General features: G+C 35.8%; 3 protein-coding genes across 13 annotated transcripts; all 3 read right to left on the reverse strand.

Annotated features, from left to right (window-relative positions):
* Positions 1 to 31: 31 nt before the first annotated feature.
* Positions 32 to 1,756, reverse strand: LOC111442647. Of its 2 annotated transcripts, none has more exons than XM_023080102.1 (2): positions 684 to 1,756; positions 32 to 292 (listed from the first exon to the last, which is right to left on the reverse strand). In XM_023080102.1, exon 1 carries the CDS (start codon positions 1,500 to 1,502, stop codon positions 693 to 695), a length of 810 nt encoding a protein of 269 aa, XP_022935870.1. In that variant the 5' UTR covers positions 1,503 to 1,756; the 3' UTR covers positions 32 to 292; positions 684 to 692. The 2 variants fall into 2 exon arrangements, with proteins under 2 accessions (XP_022935870.1, XP_022935869.1); XM_023080101.1 differs by lacking the exon at positions 32 to 292 and adding an exon at positions 474 to 492 and having other exon boundaries at positions 673 to 1,755.
* Positions 1,757 to 6,905: 5,149 nt separating this feature from the next.
* Positions 6,906 to 9,048, reverse strand: LOC111443577 (ethylene-responsive transcription factor RAP2-13-like). Of its 2 annotated transcripts, XM_023081458.1 has the most exons (2): positions 8,142 to 9,048; positions 6,906 to 8,108 (listed from the first exon to the last, which is right to left on the reverse strand). In XM_023081458.1, exons 1-2 carry the CDS (start codon positions 8,273 to 8,275, stop codon positions 7,178 to 7,180), a joined length of 1,065 nt encoding a protein of 354 aa, XP_022937226.1. In that variant the 5' UTR covers positions 8,276 to 9,048; the 3' UTR covers positions 6,906 to 7,177. The 2 variants fall into 2 exon arrangements, with proteins under 2 accessions (XP_022937226.1, XP_022937225.1); XM_023081457.1 differs by having other exon boundaries at positions 6,906 to 9,048.
* A 2,565-nt stretch (positions 9,049 to 11,613) lies between these two features.
* LOC111443576 (uncharacterized WD repeat-containing protein C2A9.03-like) lies at positions 11,614 to 17,737 on the reverse strand. Of its 9 annotated transcripts, none has more exons than XM_023081448.1 (10): positions 17,465 to 17,737; positions 17,018 to 17,177; positions 16,753 to 16,920; positions 16,265 to 16,351; positions 13,115 to 13,249; positions 12,919 to 13,029; positions 12,718 to 12,809; positions 12,516 to 12,621; positions 12,345 to 12,431; positions 11,614 to 12,249 (listed from the first exon to the last, which is right to left on the reverse strand). In XM_023081448.1, exons 2-10 carry the CDS (start codon positions 17,171 to 17,173, stop codon positions 11,836 to 11,838), a joined length of 1,356 nt encoding a protein of 451 aa, XP_022937216.1. In that variant the 5' UTR covers positions 17,174 to 17,177; positions 17,465 to 17,737; the 3' UTR covers positions 11,614 to 11,835. The 9 variants fall into 9 exon arrangements, with proteins under 9 accessions (XP_022937216.1, XP_022937214.1, XP_022937215.1 ...); XM_023081446.1 differs by having other exon boundaries at positions 16,753 to 16,929; positions 17,465 to 17,727; XM_023081447.1 differs by having other exon boundaries at positions 16,753 to 16,929; positions 17,702 to 17,721.
* Between the last annotated feature and the right edge of the window lie 3,507 nt (positions 17,738 to 21,244).

Here is a 21,244-nt window from a genome sequence, read left to right on the forward strand (position 1 = left end):
CGCAGCTACTAATCATGGTCATAGAAAGTTACAACTTTTGGAATAGTCTGGGTAAGGTTAAAGGTTTTGATTTTGAGGGTATGTTATATTTGTAAACAGATTTGGAAAATGTTAAAGAAAAAGCCCAAAGAAGACCATACTCGCTAATAGTGACCTTGGACCGTTACAAATGGTATCAAAGTCAGACACTGGGCGATGTGCTAGCCAGGAGGCCGAACCCCGAAAAGGGGGTGGAAATGAGGTGGTGTGCCAGCAAATATGTTGGGTCTTCAAGGGGGTGGATTGAGAGATCCTGCATCGATTGGAGAAGGGAACGAGTATTAGCTAGGATGCTAGGCCCAACAGGGGGTGGACTGTGACATCCCACGTCAGAAACTTATCTCTTACATCCACATTTTAAAAAACCTGAGCGAAAATTTAAAAGGGAAAGCTCAGGACAATACCTATGATGAGTTACTAGTATGTTTAGAATCAAGTTTAATAAGATGATCTTGCTTGTGAAAAGAAGTCGAATCTCAAACAAATATTATTATTTAAATATTTAATTAATAAGATAATCTGAATCTTACCCTCATACACTCTCGGTACTAAACAACATCGAAAAAAATTACATATCATATCAAGTAACTGTACAAGAATCAACCAAAGGCAATGTGAAAATCTGGAAGATCGGAGTTCCTTACCCACTGAGATCAAACCTTCCAACTCTGGCTCCTCGTAACCAAATCCCTGCTCTCTCTGTTCTCTTCCTCCATTAGCCATTTCAAGCTCTTCTTCACCTTCACCTCTGTTTCTTCTCCCTCCTCTGAACATCCTTCCTCCACCCAACTCTTCGCCGGAGCAGACCTGCAGCGCATCAGCAAAAGCGCGTTTCTGGGCGGCGCCATCGGCGGCCCAATCGATGCATCATCAACTGTACAGAGACCGTTGCCGTCTCTCCGGACCCCACTTCCCTGTAAAACCATGAACCATTTAGAAAACGCCGTTCTAGAGCCATCGCTCCCCTCGACACCCACTTCCTCTTCTTCCTCGTCTTCAGAGGTGAACTCTGCTTCAGGGAAAGCTCCGAAACACCCAAAATCAAACCGTAAGCTCCGTAAACATGTTAAGAATTGCATTATATCCTTCTTGAACCCTAAAGATTCGACCCAATTGAACCTCCTCCGCCGTAATTCCCTCCTATTATGAATTCTCTCTATCTCCTCCATCACCGATTCCCAGCTCTTCCTGCTCTTCGGCCTCATCTTAATCTGCCCTGCACAGGTCACTTTCGGCGACGACGGTTCCGACACCTCAGACCCCCCCATCGTCTTCGCTTTGGCCCAAACCACCGGACTCTCCGCCGACTTTCTCCGCCGGTGATAACGGCGGAGCTTGTTCGAATCAGACGCTCTGGCAGGACTACAGAGTGGGTTTGGCATTAAAGCGAAATGCGAGCGAGAAGGGAAACAAACCAATAAATCGGGTGAAGGGTTCGCTTTAGTGTCTCTAATTGATTTCATGGTGTCCTAGAAAGAGGAAGATTCTGGCATTGGAAGCTTTGGGATGTGGGGTTTTTAAGGACAATTTTTACAGAGGAAACAGAGGAAGAAGAAGAAGAAAGGTGAGTCAGGGTCTGGTGTTTTGGACCCCTACCGCTTTTTGTTGGATTTGTGCGAGGGTCTACTTTATTATCTGTAAAAATTTAAGAACACTCCTTTTTGCCTCCCTGAGATATAGAAAAAGGGTAAAGATTGAACAACAGGCGGGGCTGTGGTTCTTGTAAAGAGGCACGAGGCTTGTTGTATTGCCCAATCATTCACCCAACTTGGCCAGCCCACGCCATAAAATATGGCCTTCCTCTCGCACAGTCGCACTCACAGTCACAGTCACAGTCACGCGTTGGCCCGAGTCCAAACCTGACCCGACCCAATAGATATTGTCTACGGTTACTTTTGAGTACTCTAAGTTCACACCTAACCGATATTATATTATTCTGACCTGGTTCTCGCTTGTGACAGCCTAAACCCACCACCAATAGATATTGTTTACTTTAATTTGTTACGTAATGTCTCTAGCATCCTGTTTGAAACCCTGCTCTGATACATTTGTAATAACTCAAGCACACTGTTGAGATATTTATTCGCTTTGACTCGTTACGTATCAAGGGAGTCCAGTGTCCATGCTAGCACACTGTTCGAAACCTAGCTCTAATACCATTTGTAATAACTCAAGCACACTGCGCTTTGACCCGTTACGTATCACCGTTAGTCTCACAGTTTTAAAACGCGTCTACACGAGAAAAGTTTTCACGCCCTTATAAAAATGTTTCATTTCCCTTCCAAACCAATGTAATAACTTAAATTCACCGCTAACAGGATATTGTTTGTTTTGACTCATTATCTATTCAGTCTCACGGTTTTAAAACGCATATGTTAAAATGAGATTTCTACACCTTATAAATAATGTTTTGTTCATCTCTTCGGTTCATATGGTATCTCACAGAAGCCAACCATCCCACAAATATTATTATTATTATTTTCTTTAATTATTTTGAATGCTTAATGTTTTTATAACGAAAAAGTACAGCGGTTGGTAACATGTCATTATTGGTGTCTCTTTAGTAGGGAAACATCATCATTTTCAAATAACTCCATTTTGACTAAGCCTTTAATATTTTCTAATTATATTTTTTCCTTACTAAATAATATTAACTTCACGTCATTATATTCAGGCTAATAGATTATCATTAACTTATTTTATTATTTATTAATAAATATATACTTAAATTGAAATTTCATTAATAAAAATACCCATAAATTTTTAAATTTTTTAAATGTTTCAATAATATCCTTAAACTTTTAAAAAATTCTCAAAAATACTTTTAAATTTTCAAAAGCTTTGTTAATACCTTCTGATAGACGAACACGACTCTCCATAATGGTATGATATAGTTCCCTTTGAGTATGAGCTCTCATATCTTTGCTTTGGGCTTTCCAAAAGGTTTCATCCAATGAAGAGAGTATTTTATTCCCTAAATTAGCAGAAGTGTACTTTCCTCATCCAACACTTAAACTTCTTAAAAAACTACTAGAACACCAACTTTTTAAACAAAATTAAAAATAAAAAAAATATTATTATCCCGTTTCAAAAATATTCATGAATTTTGAAGAGTAACATTAAAAAGTTTGGAGATAACCTATGAGATATCGATCTATTGTATTTGTCCATATATTAACAGTAAATTTTTTTAAAATATTTTATATAACTGTAAATAGCGTTTATACTATTTTTAAAATTTCATACATATTTAATATAACCGTATTAACTTTAAGAATATTTTTAATTTTTTTAAAAAGTTGAAAAGTATTAATAAAACTCTTTTAAAAGCGTAAGGTATTCTCAAAATTTGAGAGTTTTTTTTAAATAAAATATTAATTATTTCATTAAAAAAAAATAATGGTAACTCATGATAAATATATTTTTTTAAAGATTTTTTTTTAAATTTAAAATATATTGTTTAAGCTTTAATTTAATGATATTTTTATTAATTTAGCCGACTATGAATTTAAATAAATGCAATTATGGGCGTTGAAAAGCAAAGCAATTGGGAGTTATTTGTGGTCACAAATTGGGGCCTCCTCGTGACTCGTGACCATTCACCTTGCACTTTAATTTACACGACTTTGCCTGCCTTTCAATTTAAAATTTATATCGACCAACTTCTATTATATGCTATTAAAGTCGTTGTTGCCTTCTATTCACTTTTATCTTACAACATTGTTTTTTTTAATTATTTTTAACGTATTTTCTCGCTCACGTTTTCTAAAACATTTCTCTAAAAAATGACTCGAAATTTGAGTTTATGCAGACAGACATTGTCTGCACAGTCTGAATTTCTCACAGCTGACTTGTACACTAGGTTAGAACAAGTGTCGTACAATGACTATCGTAAAAGTGCAATTGTGATAATTATAGTTCAACAAATAAAATATTAATAACTATTTAAAATGTGGATATTTCGATATAAAATAAAGTATTTATAGGATATTTACCGAAAAAAGTCGTTATTAATTATGAAACCTAATATTAAAAATGATTGCCTAATATCATTGTTCTTCTATTAATAAAAAGAAAAATAATCACATTCTCTTTAAACCGGACCCTAATTTATTTATTATTACTATAATCATTTGGAGCTAATTATAGTATATGGTGGTAATAATTAACGTTACTACTAAATAATATAAAAGTAATCCATCTCATTTTATATTCTAAATCAATTTCATTTGGGTGATAAATTGTATTATTTAATAGACTTAATTATATAAAAATATACATTAATAAATTATAATAATTTTAAATATGTTTATTTAATTTGTGGGACGTGTACCATAACATAATTTCGATAAAAATCTCTATTCATAAAAATAAATAAAAAGAATCGTTCTTTGGATATCTCTAAACATGCGAGATCATAGGTACGTTGCAGAAGGAAACGAACCATTTCTTAGAAGGGCCTACAAACTTATCCCTAGTATAAGCCTTTTAAAACTGTGAGGCCGATGATAAGCCAAAATAGACAATATTTTCTAGCGATGGGCTTGGGTCAAAATAGACAGTATTTTATAGTTGTAGGCTTGAACTATTACAAATGCTATTAGAGTCAAACATCGAGCTGCGTGCCAGTGAGAACGCGGGCTCTTAAGGGGAACAAACTTTTTTTTTTTTTTCTTTCTAAATTGATAGTTTGATTACGACAATATGTAACGAGCTAGAGCGGATAAGGCGAATTTGGAGTTGAGGAGGGGGAGCTATGTTGGTATGTGGCATTTTGGGGAAGCCGAAAGCAAAACCATGAGAGCTTATGCTCAAAGTGGACAATACCATACCATTGTGGAGATCCGTGATTTTTAACATGGCATCAGAGCCATGCCCTAAACTTAACCATGTCAATAGAATCCTCAAATATCGAACAAAAAATTGTGAGACTCGAAGGTGCAGTCAAAAGTGATTAAGGTGTCGAACAAAGTACAACAAATGATGTATTTTGTTCGAGAGCTCCAGAGAAAGGAGTCGAGCCTCGATTAAGGGGAGACTATTCAAGAGCTCCATAAGCCGCAGGGGAGGCTTTTAGTGTAGTTTGTTCGAAAGGAAGATTGTTGAGGATTATTGGGAGCGAGTCCCACGTTGGTTAATTTAGTGAAAGATCAAGTGAGGAATACTATCTCCATTGGCAGGAGGCATTTTGGGGAGCTAAAAGCAAAGCTTTATACGTGGAGAGCAACACCTTCCTAACTCCTAAATGTAAATGATTGTAAATGATTGTCGTTTACATCATTCAGTCCTGTATTGCATTTCTCCCTTGTTATCGATTCTGTATCTTCTTCGTGCAGATTGAGAGGCATTTACAGAGACACGGAGGCAGATTCGAGCAGAATGAGGCGTATTCCCGTTCCTGCTACGGCGCAGTAAGTGTATACTTTTTTTATTTTTTATTTTTTTTCCGGAGTTTTGTATTGGAACAATGTTTGATTGCATTTTCAAGTTCTTCGGGAGAAATCCGGGGACATCGGTAGCTTACTCGTTCTTGATCGGACTAGCCTGCCAATTCGGAATTTGATAACATAGCCAAATAAGACTAACCTCGCGATACCTGTAATTCTTATCAAGATGTGTGTGAAGCTTATCCTAGGAAAGGTTGGGCTCTGTCTCATCCAAATCGATGATCGTGCTTCCAGAGACATAATCCATTGGCATCGTTTCAGTGGAATACTTTTAATGTAAGCAACTAGTTTGAAATGAGAAATTTGCTACATGATTATTAGCAGATTAACTTTTGGAGGTGATTTTCCAGGTGTTGTAAACCGTAAGTACGGGTAGGCTTCTTTTTGTTTGTTTGAAGTTTGGTAAATCATCCTTACTCGGTGGAATGGTCCAATATTTTATCTTATATTTTGAATGTATTTTTTTGCCTAAATCCAAGACTCACCAGTGTGGATGAGGGAGAGAAGAAAGAACTTAAGTTACTCATTTGCCATTTTTTCTTAACTTTTCCATTAAGGATATGCTGTCCTTTGGATGGATCTATGTGTGGGAAATACTTTCAATGCATCGTATGCATATTTCCTGGCCCCTTGATTCTCTATCTCTCTAAAGTTATACTTCGATGCTATGCTGTTCTATGTAACTCAACACTGAGGGGCATAGAAGGAGTAAGCTTCCCAGCTCTTTTCATGGAGTTGTTTTCTTCTATAACCTGTCTCCCATGAAGTTGGGATCTTCTACTTTTATTCTAAAGTTTCCTGATTTCAATTTTTATGCAATGCTTTGATTCATGCTCCTAAATGGCTTTTGCGGCCTTGTGATATGTCTCAGAATTTTTCGGGTGTCTTAACTTCCAATCATATTGCATTTTTCAGGTGACACTCACAGAGGAGCAGATCTCTTTCTTTCACTTCTTAACAAATGTATGCGCCATAGTTGGAGGTAATTTACAAGAGTTATTTGAACCTTAATCAGTTGATAAATTTTACCTAAACTTGTAGCAGTAATTTGAACCCCCAAAAAACATGCACATAAAGAACTATGATCATTTTTCTTCCTGGCCAGTGCCTTCGCTCTTTGTTCATTGTTCATATAATCTGTTAAAGAGATACATGTTAGAAATCACGATCTCAACAATGAAACAATATTGTCCACTTTGAACATAAAATCTAGTAGCTTTTGATTTTCCCAGAAATAGATGCTTCTCATAATTATTAGCCATTTATTTAGCCACCTTCTTCTCATAGGACTCTTTTGAGATACTCTCCTACCAATTCTCAACAATACTCTCCTACCTATCCTCAACAATAATTTGTCTAACAAAAATTTGTCCAAAGAGGGGAGTATACAGGTTAATTATAGGATATCTTTGGTCCATATTACGAAGTTGAACTAATCATTTGTTTTACTGCAAATATTAGACAACAGTAACAGACCAATCAAAAAATGGTTACAGTTACTACAACTATAGAAAGAAAAAAGAACACCAAAATTAAACCATATCATGGTCTACCAAGAAAAAAACCAGCTGACCACGAACATTTTTACATGATATTGACACAATGCCCATTTAAAAGAATTTGAGCCTCGAGTCTCTGCCTGCAACCTCAAAAAAAATCCGCTGCAGGTGCTGTTGAAGATTTCGATCGAATTATTGAGGTAAGATTGATGCCCAATCTATCTCAGAAGGATATTTCTCTAGCATTGAGGTCTCCCAAGCTAGATTCTGATCCCATGGCATCTCTGTGAAGTCAGGAAATGAAAGATCTGATAAAGGTGAAGACGCTGCAGACCCGTCGCTCTCTGTCACAGCCCGCGACGAGGAGTTCTCCACCTTCACAGCTGCTGTGTCTGCAAGGGAGCAGGATTGGGACCTTGACTTCTTAGCTGCAGTAACAGGCTTCTTTGAGTTGCCTTGTTTCTGTGGCTTGGCCAAGTTATCACAAATTGCTTGGAGCTTTGCATCAACTGAGGAATGTAGAGGGTTATACTCGCCGAATTCGCCTTCAACGCAGGAGCCTTGGTGCTTGAGGTGGGGGAAATTAAGTCTGGCAGAGTCACCTCGAAGCTTGAAGGCTGCCTTATCATATGCCAAGGCAGCTTCTTCAGCAGTGTCAAAGGTACCGAGCCAGAGCCGAGTTCTGTTCCTTGGGAGTCGGATCTCGGCCACCCATTTTCCCCAATGCCGTTGCCTGACCCCTCTGTAAAGCTTAGTGGGTTTTGAAGACGAACCCACTTGCTTCATTGGGGTCGGCTTGGGGCTGAGGAAGTTGGGCGTTATTTGTTCATAGCAGGGTAGCGGTTGATGGTTTTGTTGCTCCAAAGCAAAAGGTAGTGGGGTTTGGTTTTGAAGAAGATTGACTTGAGGTTGGGATTGAAGGTTTTGAGGTAATGATAACTGATAGGGTCCAATTGTGAATGGCTGTTCAAAACCAACGAGGTTTTGGGTCGAGAACCCATTTGAAAATTCTGGGTTCATCGAAGTGGAGCAGCCATTTGAGTACAAAGTGGACTGTTGAGGGGCAGAGTGAGAGAAGCTGAGGTGGTTGTTGGTACAAGGAGGGAGATATGGTGCTGGTGATAAAGAAGAAGAAGAAGAAGAAGAAGAAGAAGAAGAAGAAGAAGAAGATGGAAGATTTGTAGAGAGAGAGGAAGCAACTTTCATAAAAGGTAAAATTGCTTCCATTAGTTCACCACCAAAGTGGTCTGTTTGAGGTCCTTCATTGTAGAAATCCATGGCAGTTACCATTACTTCAATGGTCCGCCAAAAATGAAATGACCCCAAAAGGAAAAGGGAAAAAGGAAAAAAAAAAGAAGTATCTCTTTACAGATGAACCTGATTCTTGTTAAAATAGAAAGAACAGGCCACCACTGAAGATATCTATCAAAGAGGTCTGCAAATAGACAACCCCTTCAACTCTAAAAGGAAATCAAAAACAGAAGAAGAAGAAGAAGAAGAAGAAGAAGAAAAGGAAACCAACCTTGAGGGACTAAATTCACCCTCCATGCTGATTGACCATAAGAAGAAAAACAAACGAAGTAGCCTAAAGAAACATGGAAGAAAAACACACACACACAAATCCTGGATCTCTGAGAACACCTGCCTTTGCACAATCCTAAGTTTGGTTATTGTTCATTCCCGAAAAGACAAACCCAAAACCCAGAACCTGAAAGAACATACAATGAACAGAAAGGGATTCAGATAAGCGGGGAGTTTCAGAGGGGGGAAGAAGAAGAAGAAGAAGAGGAAGAAGAAGGAAGTTCAAACTTGAAACACAGTTTCTTTTGGTCTCTAGCCATTCTGAACTCTCACTGTCTCTCCGCCTACAATGCCTATTCCCCACGAGCAGCCTCCAATTTATAAGCCTCTAAAGCCTGAAATTCACTTACCTTAATCACGGCGTCGTTTAATGATCTCAGTTATCCGCCGTAACTTAGCTTCATAGTTACGCTCATCATCTCTGATTCTCCTAAAAGTTTCGCTGACCAAAAAACTCTCGTGTTCACACTTACTGACAAATATCTTAACTCTTTCATTTGCTTTGTAGATAACGATTCATCCCCCTTCTCACTATTCTTGATTCTTCAGATCCTGTCCGTTGGATATCATCGGCATGAAGCTGGTGGATGGCTGTGATTCAATTACTCAACCTGGGAGCCCACACGGTTTTCCAAGCTTGTGTCAGTTTATTGGATTGCATCCTGAATTTATTAGCAAGTGGGGCCAACGGGTAAGTGGAAATTTTGAATTCTCTATTTTTATTGTGTAATTATGAGGCTTAATTCTTTCACTAATGTTCCTAATGAATCGGTCCACAATCCACCCACTAATTATGATTATAGTAAAAGTTGAGTATTATTATGATTATTTTGTGCTAAACATAGAATTTACTTCCGGAAATAACAACATGATTATATGGGTGGATGAAATACTCTCGTGGGTTGATTCATGAGAACATTTGACGAATTTTTATAATAAAGTTGATTGTTGATATGATGCTTAAATGGTGAGAACGTGCATTTATTATGCATTGAATAGGATAATTGGAATAATAAAAAAGGTTGGTCAATGGAGCTGTTTAAACGTGTCTACGAGTCACGATGCTGGAATTTTCCCAGGGAGCTACAGCATAGTTGGCTATCATAGAGAGGATTTAAAACATGGTACTTCAAAGCTCTGTTGAGCCACTATTTGAGGGCCACAATATATCAAATATTCTTTCGATTCTCAATTTGGTCTTGATTATATATATATATATATATAGAAGTCTAAAACAATACTATGCGAGCTTATACTTAAAGTAGACAATATCGTATTATTGTGGGCTTCATGATTCCTAACAATATATATGTACACTTCTTGCTCTTTTATGTTTGTGTTTAAACAATTATATTGTTAAATGAACACGACTCTATATTCTTGCTCTTTTATGTTTGTGTTTAGACAATTATATTGTTAAATGAACATGACTCTATACTCTACACAGTGGTATGATATTGTCCACTTTGAGCATAAACTTTCATGGCTTGTTTTGGGCTTCCCCAAAAGACTTTATACCAATAGGGATAGCATTCATCGATTATAAACCCATGATCATTCCCTAAATTAGCGATGAGGACTTTCATCCAACCTATATAATTCAAATTAATTTATAAATTATACTTTTTTCTAGTTGAGTAATTATGCTAGCATAAAATTGAATGGTCAACTGAATAGTTAATGAGAATATTTGAATGGGGTGATTTGTAAAAAATATCTTGGAAATCAATTAATTTTGATTGTGGTTTTGGTAAAATGATTCTCTCAAATCTACTCCAAGGTTTAAAGAGAGAATTTGTGGGGCCACGAATTCAAGAGATAAGTGATGATGATGTTTTGGAATCCAACGGCTGAGATTAATGCAAATATGGGGGGCCATGCAGTCGCCGGCGTTGAATTCAAAGGGAGGCGACCAACGGGCGACACGACAGGGAAAGACTTTTGGTATTTGGAAGGAAAGCTTAACCATGGTTAATTCTTTGAGAACTATAGTTAAAGTCAGGTTACGGAGGGAAGAATAAAAGTGGGGGTAGAAATGGAACAGGGCACGTGCATGGGGGAGGAAGCTCTTGGGCTCCGGCGCCTGATCCTGCAGACTGAGCCGTGGGTTTTACTCTTGTGAACTGGCCCACGCGCATTCCACCTCAGTGTGTGGGACAAGCGATGGCGCGATGATGTGAAGACCACGCGCTCAGTGCAGCGTCTGAAGAGAAAGAATGAGAGAGGGTGGGAATCCGGAGTGGATATTGGAGCATGTTGAACGGGACGAAGGTAATATGGAGACTTTGAAGATGTCGGTCACGTGCCTGCCAGTGTGCCTATGACAATCGATGAAGGCGTTGTTTCTTAAATCATGTTATACGACTAAATAAAAATTAATATTTTTTTGTCAGTTAAAATCCTTTATTTCAAGACAAAAAAAAAAAAAAAAAAAATCATAGTTCCTTATACAACAAATCTCGTTAGTTATTTTACATTAACAACTATATAAACAAATTAATTCATTAATACTATCCTTTTGATCAAAGTTTTGACCAAAAAAACGAGAAGATACAAATTAATTCATTAATACTATCATTTTGATCAAAGTTTTGACCAAAAAAAACGAGAAGATTAGGGGATATGGATAGAAGAGTAAAGAATAATTGTGATGAAATAACTAAGCATCCCAGTTTCAAACAATTTATTTTCATGTTTCTTGCTTAAAACACAATCTGTCCACTTAAATGATAAATATAGACAAATATGAGACCAAAGATTACAAAGACCCGAGCATCAAGGCATAATTCCAAGGATCTCTTTTAGTAGTAACTAAAAGCAAATAAAAACAAAGAAAGAAAAAAGATACAACCAAAGATTCGAGTTTACAATTCAATCCAGTTCAAGAGCAAAAGAAATCGTCATCATTTAGCTGAATGAATGAGAGAGAAACGAAAGAATCATTTAGCTGAATGAATGAGAGAGAAACGAAAGAAACACCTATAGATTGGCTTATAGATCCAATTCGCATTTTTTGTGATATTAATTAGTTTGTGCTATTTTTATGATTTGCTTTGAATTATTGGACTTGCGATTTCAAGCTTCTGTAACGCGTGAATCTAAAAGATCTCTTATTTGTTCTATGCAGGCTGAATTTTCCGGACTTCCGTATACAAGCACTATGTCTATGCTCTATTACCCTTTTTCAGACCCATATACAAACTGTTGTTTCAGACCCATATACAAACTGTTGAAGGGTGGGTTATTTAGACTTGGTTCCAGGCCAGGCATTAAATCATGGAGTCCAAATACCTATTATCACGTCTCCTGTTGAACTCTAATAAGCTCCCGTAGGTTCGATCAGACACGCCAACAAATAGAGATTCAGCATCTGGGCTGAAGCATATGCCCGCTATTTCTCCAAACATATCAATCTCTTGCCCTTCAATGTAACCAGATTGGGTATCAAAGATGTGGACGAAGTCTGCTGGCTCAGCCATGGCCATAAATCTACCATCCGAGCTGAATTTTACAGCTCTTATAGCCCCCATCCTCCCTTTAAGAACAGCTATGGACTCCGACATTTTCCTCACATCCCACAGCCTACATGTTGTGTCTTGGTTTCCCGTGGCCAAAATATGCCCATTTGGGTGCCAAGCGGAGGTGAAAGAGTAGTCTAGGTGCCCTTGAAGGCACCCAATAGCCTGTTCAAACCTACCATTTAGTATTCTACTATTTCTATTGCCCCTTTCCATTCTCTTCCTAAAATGACTGAAAAGGCAAGGCAAGAAATACTCACTCGGCCAGAATTCGCATCAGTGATCAAGCAACCTGGACTGTCCCCAAGAACAGCAAGCAACTTGCCATCAGGGCTGACGGATGTGTTCTGTAAGAGAACGGTGTAAGTGAACAGTATAGAGCCACGAATTATCAAAACAGTAACAAAGAAAAACCGACTGATGGCACTCACATTTACAGACCAGTCGAACGGGAAGCAGCCAAGGGAAGAGAAAGTCACGGCATCGTAAATCCTGACTTTGGCATCATTATTCGCCGTCATGATCCTTGTTCCACCACTGCAATAAAAGAATGATCATTAACTGTGGTATTATTTTTTTGTATGCTAGTAGGAACTCAATGGGCTAATTTTGCCCATTGACAGTGATGCTTACGTTGAATCTCGATAAATATCCACAGCATTAGTGATGGCATTGTCGTTTGCTGTAATTTTTGTGCAGAATGCAACCTCAGGATGATTTAGGTACTGAACGAAGCATAAGAAAGACAAAAATTAAATGTTCAGACCCACAAGGAAACTGAATATGAAGTTATCAAGTGTGTGGTCATATGTTTTTAACTCTCGACTTGCACACCTTGCAAATAAGTTCCCCTTGAAAACCACCGGCCACAATCAGATTCTCTTTAACCGCCATAGTGCTTATCTGTACTCTGGAAAGTGGCTGAGACATCAGTCCAGGGAGTTTCTGCACAAGCCATCAAAACTATAATCAATCAATATGCGCATTCAAATATCTGGGAAGGATGTCTTCACAACGAAGCACCACATACCAAAGTGGGAACTACTGGTTTAGCTACATTTAGTACTTCTTTGCTCCTTCGAAGCAATGAAGACCAGTGCAACACTGAATAGTTCTGCATTAAGTATACGTCATGCTTTGAAGTTGCCCATAACAGATTTCTCAGCTGCACAGATTCAAAAACAGAAGTTGTGGCGACATCAGTGACTGCCGTAGGATGTTTAGGAGATAAAATCTTCAAATTTAAGATAACAAAACGAGTAAGAAATAATGAATAAATAAGATTCTCTGGTGTCTGCTTCAACAAACTCCAGAAAGCGAAATACTTGACTAACTTGTCAGCTGGGACACTCTAGAAACCTAATGCCATCGCTCTGTTGTGACTAACTGACTTCACTAATAAACTTTAGAATACTAAAATGTCGTCAATTCTGTGATTAATTGACAGCACTGAATTTCACATATGAACCAGGACAACACAACTTTGAGCAAGTAAACAAACAATTCACCAAATCACCCTGCAGAATGCTGATTCCACACAGCAGGTGAAAATAAAAAACCAATTGCTTGTATAGAAACAACAAGACATTATAATTATCAAGGACACCAAAAAACTATATAAAAGAATGAACTAAAAGAAAAGTTCCAACAAAACATTGGAAAGAAAAAAGTGCACAAAATAAGGTAAAATTAGAGACCACAACGATGCTTTTAGGCCTTGCAAAGTAAATACGGACTCGGCCACCACCAGACAACCTTGAAACAGAAACAGAAACAGAAACAGAAACGTGGCATACAAAGGCATAGGTTAACTACGATAAGTGAGGCCCACCCGCTTGGCAGAGGCTGCCTCCTCCCTTCCACCCCACCCCAGGACTCTGAGCCTTATTTCAGAGTACAACACATGCAGTTTTACAGTTACATGAGATAATCTTCGAAGGATTCAAGATTTAAGACCAATGATAAATACAATCTCGCTGAGAGAAATACAAAGACAAGACATAATTAAATGTTTGACTAGCAACTGGTGAAAGTGAACACCAGTCTCCAGAACTGAGAAATTGGAATTCTGTCTAAAAATACAATCATGTATTAAATTATCAAAAGCAATAAATCGAAATTAAAGAATAGTAAGACTCCCAACGGAAATGAATGCGTGCTTTGGCCAACTCAACGAAAATTATAGTTGACACATGTGGATGCCAACACTTTTAACCAAAAAATAAAGTAGAACAACATAGGCCAAACAAAATAAACTTAATAAGAAGAGTATCAAACAAATTATCCAAGTTGAAGCATCAAAGCAGATCTTGCATTTGAAATACATCATTAAGTGCGTAAGGGGATAAATAAAATATTTCGATGACAGACCCCTAAAGTAGGGCATCGATAACATTTAACTAAAGCAATTTTCATACAGCCTCTTATGCCTTAAATGCTCAGATGGTTTCCTATCATACCATTTAAAGGTTGCGCCAGCTGCTCAGTTATAACTCCCACCTGCGTTACATGCTGAAATAAAGTGAAATAGCAGTCCTAGATGACAGAGAGAGGTTAATTCCATATATCATAGTTAGCAGCCATTAAAGTAACACATCAAAACCTCCTCACAAGAAGTTCGAAACAAAAAGTAAGGATACACATCAAAAGAAACGTTGCATCTACAGGGAAAAACAGAAAAATTATAAAAACAAAAAAGGCAAGGACGGTGTAACTCTAGAAGTTGACTGTACAGTTATCATAATTGCTCCACAGAACTAGTTCACCCACTTGGGAGAAGCAATAACAAAACAGTGTTAAGTGCCGAAAGAAATAGTGCATACCATAAGCATAAAGCAAATCTGTAACTCAATGATTTGAACACCAACAACCAATAAAAGACTAGTTCTATTGCGCTTGAATCCATGGTAGAGGAAGACTCTTTAAGCTGCAATATGACTAATATTGGCTGTGGGAGGAACTGATTCTTTGAGAGTGTTGGATGATGGAAGTCCCACATCGACTAATTTAGGGTGTGATCATGGGTTTATAAGTGAGGAATACTAACTCCATTGGAGTGAGGCCTTTTGGGGAAGCCCAAAGCAAAGCCATGAGAGCTTATGCTCAAAGTGGACAATATCATACCATTGTGGAGAGTCGTGTTCGTCTAACAAGCCATGAGAGCTTATGCTCAAAGTGGACAATATCATACCATTGTGGAGAGTCGTGTTCGTCTAACATGGTATCAGAGCCATGCCCTAAACTTACTCGTGCCAATAGATGGGTAAATCCTCGAATCCTCAAATATCGAACAAAGAACTCTTAAAGAAAAAGGAGCCAAGCCCCTCCTCAAAGGCAGTCAAAAATGACTAAGACTCCAAAGGAGTCGAGCCTCGATTAAGGGGAGGCGCACTTTGTTCGAGGGGAGGTGTTGGATGATGGAAGTCCCACATCGACTAATTTAGGGTGTGATCATGGGTTTATAAGTGAGGAATACTAACTCCATTGGAGTGAGGCCTTTTGGGGAAGCCCAAAGCAAAGCCATGAGAGCTTATGCTCAAAGTGGACAATATCATACCATTGTGGAGAGTCGTGTTCGTCTAACAGAGAGAACATAGAATCATAAATTAAAGAGAAACGTCTTCCTGACCAAGTATACTAAGATTAATTGGGTGGAAGTTGCATTAAATGAGTTTGAACACTAGATCTCCTACTCCTACTTTGATATTATCTAAATCACCCTTGAACCCAAAATCTTAAGCAGGTGAGTTTAGGGTAAATTTGATTTTATCAGTATCTTAACACCGACAACTCATCAAAGCCACTACGTCAGGAGACCTTTTTTTTTTTTTCCAAATTGAGCACGCTCGGTGGATAAAGCACCACCCAGCAATGGTTGGAGTAAAAATATTAAAATAAATAAGGATAAACTTCAAAAAAAAAAAAAAAAAAAAAAAAAAAAAAAAAAAAAAAAAAAAAAAAAAAAAAAAAAAAAAAAAAAAAAAAAAAAAAAAAAAAAAAAAAAAAAAAAAAAAAAAAAAAAAAAAAAAAAAAAAGGACGATGCAGAGACATCGTAGTCCACCTCAATCAGATATAAAAACAGCTCCAAACTAAACAACCTTAAATACGAACATCTAAACCGAAAATAATTATCCAGTATGATAAGAACAATAAACAAATGCGATGAATAAGAATCTCAACCTGGAAATGCACAATTGTTGACTTCACAAGCCTCGTATTGAACTGAAAGTTATAGAAAGCATGTCCCATCTCTACTTGCAAGCATTCCTGTTCAACGAGAAAGGGCAAGAAAACCAACTGATTACATATATATATATATATAAAGCGTAAGATAGTTTATCTAGGTGCATGATATTTAAATGTTTATTCTTCAATCATAAAAGTGTTTGTTTCAATTTCTGAAACGTGATAAAGGAGAGTAGCCCGGGGGGATTACGACAAAGTGTATGAATAGTAAATCGATATTTTATATTATTTAAAAATCAAGTAAGTGAATTGGGAATTACATGCGATAGCTAATTTACTTGAATCAAACGCAACTTGCCAAACGAAATCGACGTCTCCCATTCTCAATTTGTTGATTGAGAAAAGCGATTCTCTCATAGTTATAAAAGAGAGAGAATTCCGCAATGGCTCAAAAAAAGTAAGATAACGACAGAGCCACGGACCTTTTCGAGGTCTTCGCGAGGGCGTGAGAGGTTCTCGTAGTTTTTGTACTGTTTCAAACGTGTCTCGCGGCACTTTTCCCTTGTAAAATGAAGCCTCTCCCAAGGTATGCCTTGTATATCTTTCCCATTTCTAGCTTCCAACGCAGATGTATCAGTTCTTGACTTGCTCTGTCGAAGCCGAACGTCATTTTCTGTAATTGTTTATTCGATCCCCTAACCAAAGCAAACATGAAGGGAAAAAGCTGGAAAGGCACGGATAATTTACCATCTCAAAATCCTCTTCAAAATCATCGTCCAGAGATTCCGCGTCGCCGTTCCTCTGCGTTTCGTCGTCACCAAAAAAGGAGTCCTCATCGAAATTATCCACGTCGTAATAGTCATCAACAAGGTAATCGAGGAAATCGTTTCCCAAATTTTCCATGGATCTGCAAAATGAGATTCGTACTATCAAGTTTTATATCAAGGAACAAACAAAATCTCGTACCATGCCTGAACCGAGGCCGAGAAACAAACAGCTAAAAATGAGATTCAAAAAACGATAACAGAAGATTATATCCAAATCATTCCAAATTCATCACTACACTCCAATAAAAGTCATCTCAGGCACATCATAAGTGAAAAATTACCAACCTAGCAGAAACGAAGAGCAGAGTCGACAAAAACAATACATATAAACTAAATATAAAACACAGCAGAGAAAAATTATGCTTACAAGTGTTGAGAAACCGATATAGAATTCCAGGAAATGAAAATCGCAGGACGAAAGATCAAATGGAGAACGATGAGAAGAATACCACACAAAAGCTTCTGAATAAACCGATTGAAAATGCGTTCTGGAAACAGATCAAAGAGGAGATGGAACAAAGAGATTCGAAGAACAGCAAGAATTTCCGGCTCGGAAGAATTGAATTGGAGAAAAAAGAGGAAGATAAAGGAAGAAGATGGTTACAGAGAAAACGTGTAGAGAACTTCGGATACAAAGAGCGAGGGAAAACCGAGAGTGAAGGCAGTATATATAGAGAGAATAAGAGGATAGAATCACAGGTCAATGGGTCGGGTCGGGAACAAAGTGGGACCCAACCAACCGCCCATCTTACCGGCACAGCCTTTTCAGGGCCCACAGTTCGCACGCTCGGTGCTACACGTGTGAAGGCAAAGCGAAGGCAGCTTCTTCAACGGAAATAACTAATAACATTAACCGCTAAGAAGAAGGATGAGAAAGGACAAGTGTCAGTTCCTTGTCTTCAGCAGTTGAATAAGTGCCCACGTGTTTGACTCATCAGCAGTTGTTGAACACGCACGTCAGCTTCTCATGGGTCCACGTGGCCAAGTTTGATTTAGCTATGTAACACTAACCATCCTCCTTGTCCAAATGCTTCCTTCTACTACGTTCCACCAGGGGGACGAAGAGACTAGTATTATCGATGTGGACAAAAACGATGACGTCACAAATCAATAAAAAAATTATTTAGTATGTGTAGTTAATTGGAGGATTGAATTAATTAATAAAAATAAGTTGAAAATAATGCGTGGAGGAGTTGAATGGGAATTTAAATTAAGAAATTAGATTTTTATTTTTTTTATTTGTCATACTTAAAATAAAATTATTTGTCGGTAGAAGAAAATTATATGGTTTATTGTTTGGGCCCATTTGGGCTGGAAAGTGGAAGACGAATGAAAAGCCCATTAGTTATGGGCCCAATGGGCCGTTGATGTAAACTAGTTATGGGCCAAATGGGCCGTTGATGAAAAGCCCATTAAAGTATTCCTTAATGTTAATAAAATATTTTATTAAGGATTTTTTTTTTCTAAATTGTATAATTTTTATATATTTCAATAATATTCTACGCACAAAAATTAATTAAAATGTTTAGCCATAACTTTTTTAACAACGTACACCTTAATTTAATATTATAAAATATAACTTCAAATTTCAATTTAAATAAAATATATAATATAAAAAATAGAATAATAACGGATAATATAATATTCGTTCACGTTCCCATTTAATTATTGGAGAGAAAAACATGGTTCACAACATAAATGAATATCCTTAAAAATAAATAAATAAAAATTATGATAAAAATATATTAATGAGATAATATGTTCGAAGATATAATTGAGATGTACGGCTGATATTATTTGAGTTGGACCATTTTTTAGCGTAAAAAAAAAAGTATTTAAAAATTTAAAAAATGTTTATATTTTCAGAATTTAATTATAATAAATGTGAAACATAAAATTTAAAATTAGGAAGCTAAAAATGAAATGGTCTAAGTTAAAGGTAGAATATTATGATTGATGCACGGAAATAATGTATAAATTTAAAACGAAAGGCAAAATAGGAACAACGAGTGGGGACCACGGGAGTTAGGTTTGGTTGGAGGAACTAATATATGCTTAAATTTAAAAAATTAAAAGATTATTATATATAAAACAATAGAACACACAAAATTACCAAATTGTCCTCTGGAATGATGGTTGTTGCAGGTTGGAATTGGAATTAATTGAATATCGACTAGTTAGAAGTTGGGCCTTGGGAGCTATACATATATAACTGCTAGCTCAATTAATTAAATAAGAGGTTTGACTATTAAATAAATAAATAAGAGGTTGGATGTTGGTAAGGTTATTAAATTTTCATTTATATATAAATAATATTTACAAATGTGGTTTTTTTAATAATTATGGAATAATATTACTATTATTGAAACCTTTTTTAGCAAAATATAAACGCTTAAAACCAAAAAAAGAAGAGAGAAACTGAACCATGGTTAGTCCAACCAGCTACCATCGTACAACCGTCATAGTAAAAGGGGCGGAGTAGCCCAGTCATCAGCTTGTTCGATCTAGGTTCGTCCAATGAAGAGATTCCTTAAGACGTGTACAAGACTAACTTGAAAGGCCAGAGTTCTAATAGTGTGAGGCTGTCTCTAACATTTTCTCTAACATTTTTATCGAATATATATATATATATATATAAGTTGTCTCTAACATTTTTATTATATATATATATATATATATATATATATATATCAATCTAATTAAAGTCGAGTTTATTAAAGTATGGTAAGTGTTATAGTTCCAATAATATTTTTTTGTTTGTGAGCTCAAAATATTTAGAGCGAAGATTTAAACATTTGATTTGTCAAACGAAGGTAATATTTCGGTTATATTTTATCAAGTTGAACTGGGTTTATTTATTTTTATATTATAAATATGTTTTATAATTTATGAAACACAACGTTCAAATTGCAACATTTTTAAAAAGCTCCGTTAATATGAATTTCGTAACATTTTCTGATTTTTTTGGTTGTGTTGATAGATTAATGAAATAAATTTAGTAGTCAATATTAAAAAAATTATAATTTATTTTAGATTTTAATTTGCAATTAATGTAACAAAATTTAATCAATTTTGCATAAATTTTTATTAAAATACCATTTTAGTCCATCTACTTTAGAATTAATTTTAGTTTAGTCTTATATTTCAATAAAATCTGAATTACTTGCCTTTTACTTTAAAATTAATTTTTATCAAAATTAAAAAAAAAAAAAAAAACATCCATCCCTTGTAATAAAGGTTTCGTTTCCCTTACGGGAATTTCACAATAAAAAAATAAAGTGGTGCAGCAAGAGCGCGGTGAGGCCATAACCCACAAAACCCATGATCGAAACTTAGCTCGAACAGTAGAGATAGATTTCTAGTTTAATTATTATGAGATCCTGCATCCCGATAAATTTGTATTTCGGAAATGTTTTCTGGATTGAATTTAACCTAATTCGGTTTGCATATTTATTTATTTTAAAATAGATTATGCTTCAGAATTGAGTGTTTTCTGGATTGAATTTAACCTAATTCGGTTTGCATATTTATTTATTTTAAAATAGATTATGCTTCAGAATTGAGTGCCTATTAATAAATTTTCTTAAAATTCGGTGTTTCATTTTCTTTTAATAGCAACTCCATCCACCTTATAACACTAATGTTCAGGAAATAACTTTCTTTTTTTAGTACATAAAAATATAAAAATATAAAAAATAAAAATAATTTTCTTTTAATAAGTTTTTTTTAGCAAATAAGTCGAATAAATATTAAAAAAAAGTGTTATTAATGAATAACGTATTTCAATGAATATAAAGTCAAAAGTAATCATTTGTTTTTCAATTAACATCGACCCTTTATAATTGTTTTTTAAATATAAACTAAGTTATTAAAACCAACAAAATTAGCTTTATTTAACTTGTTTTTTTTTAATAAAATTAAAACACATAAACAACAAACCCAAATAAAAAAAAAAAAAATCAAATAACTATTAAATTAATTTTATTTAATTTTGTACTTTGAATTTCATTTTATTTTAGTGTTTATTGTTTTAAATATTTAAATTTATTCTCATATACTTTTAATAATTCTCACAAATAGTTAATAATATTAGTTTATTGTTAAATTTTTTTTATGAAAGTGCGCTTTGTTTTATAAATATACTTTA

This window comes from Cucurbita moschata, unplaced genomic scaffold (assembly GCF_002738365.1).
Source record: "Cucurbita moschata cultivar Rifu unplaced genomic scaffold, Cmos_1.0 Cmo_Scf00005, whole genome shotgun sequence".
NCBI lineage: Eukaryota > Viridiplantae > Streptophyta > Magnoliopsida > Cucurbitales > Cucurbitaceae > Cucurbita > Cucurbita moschata.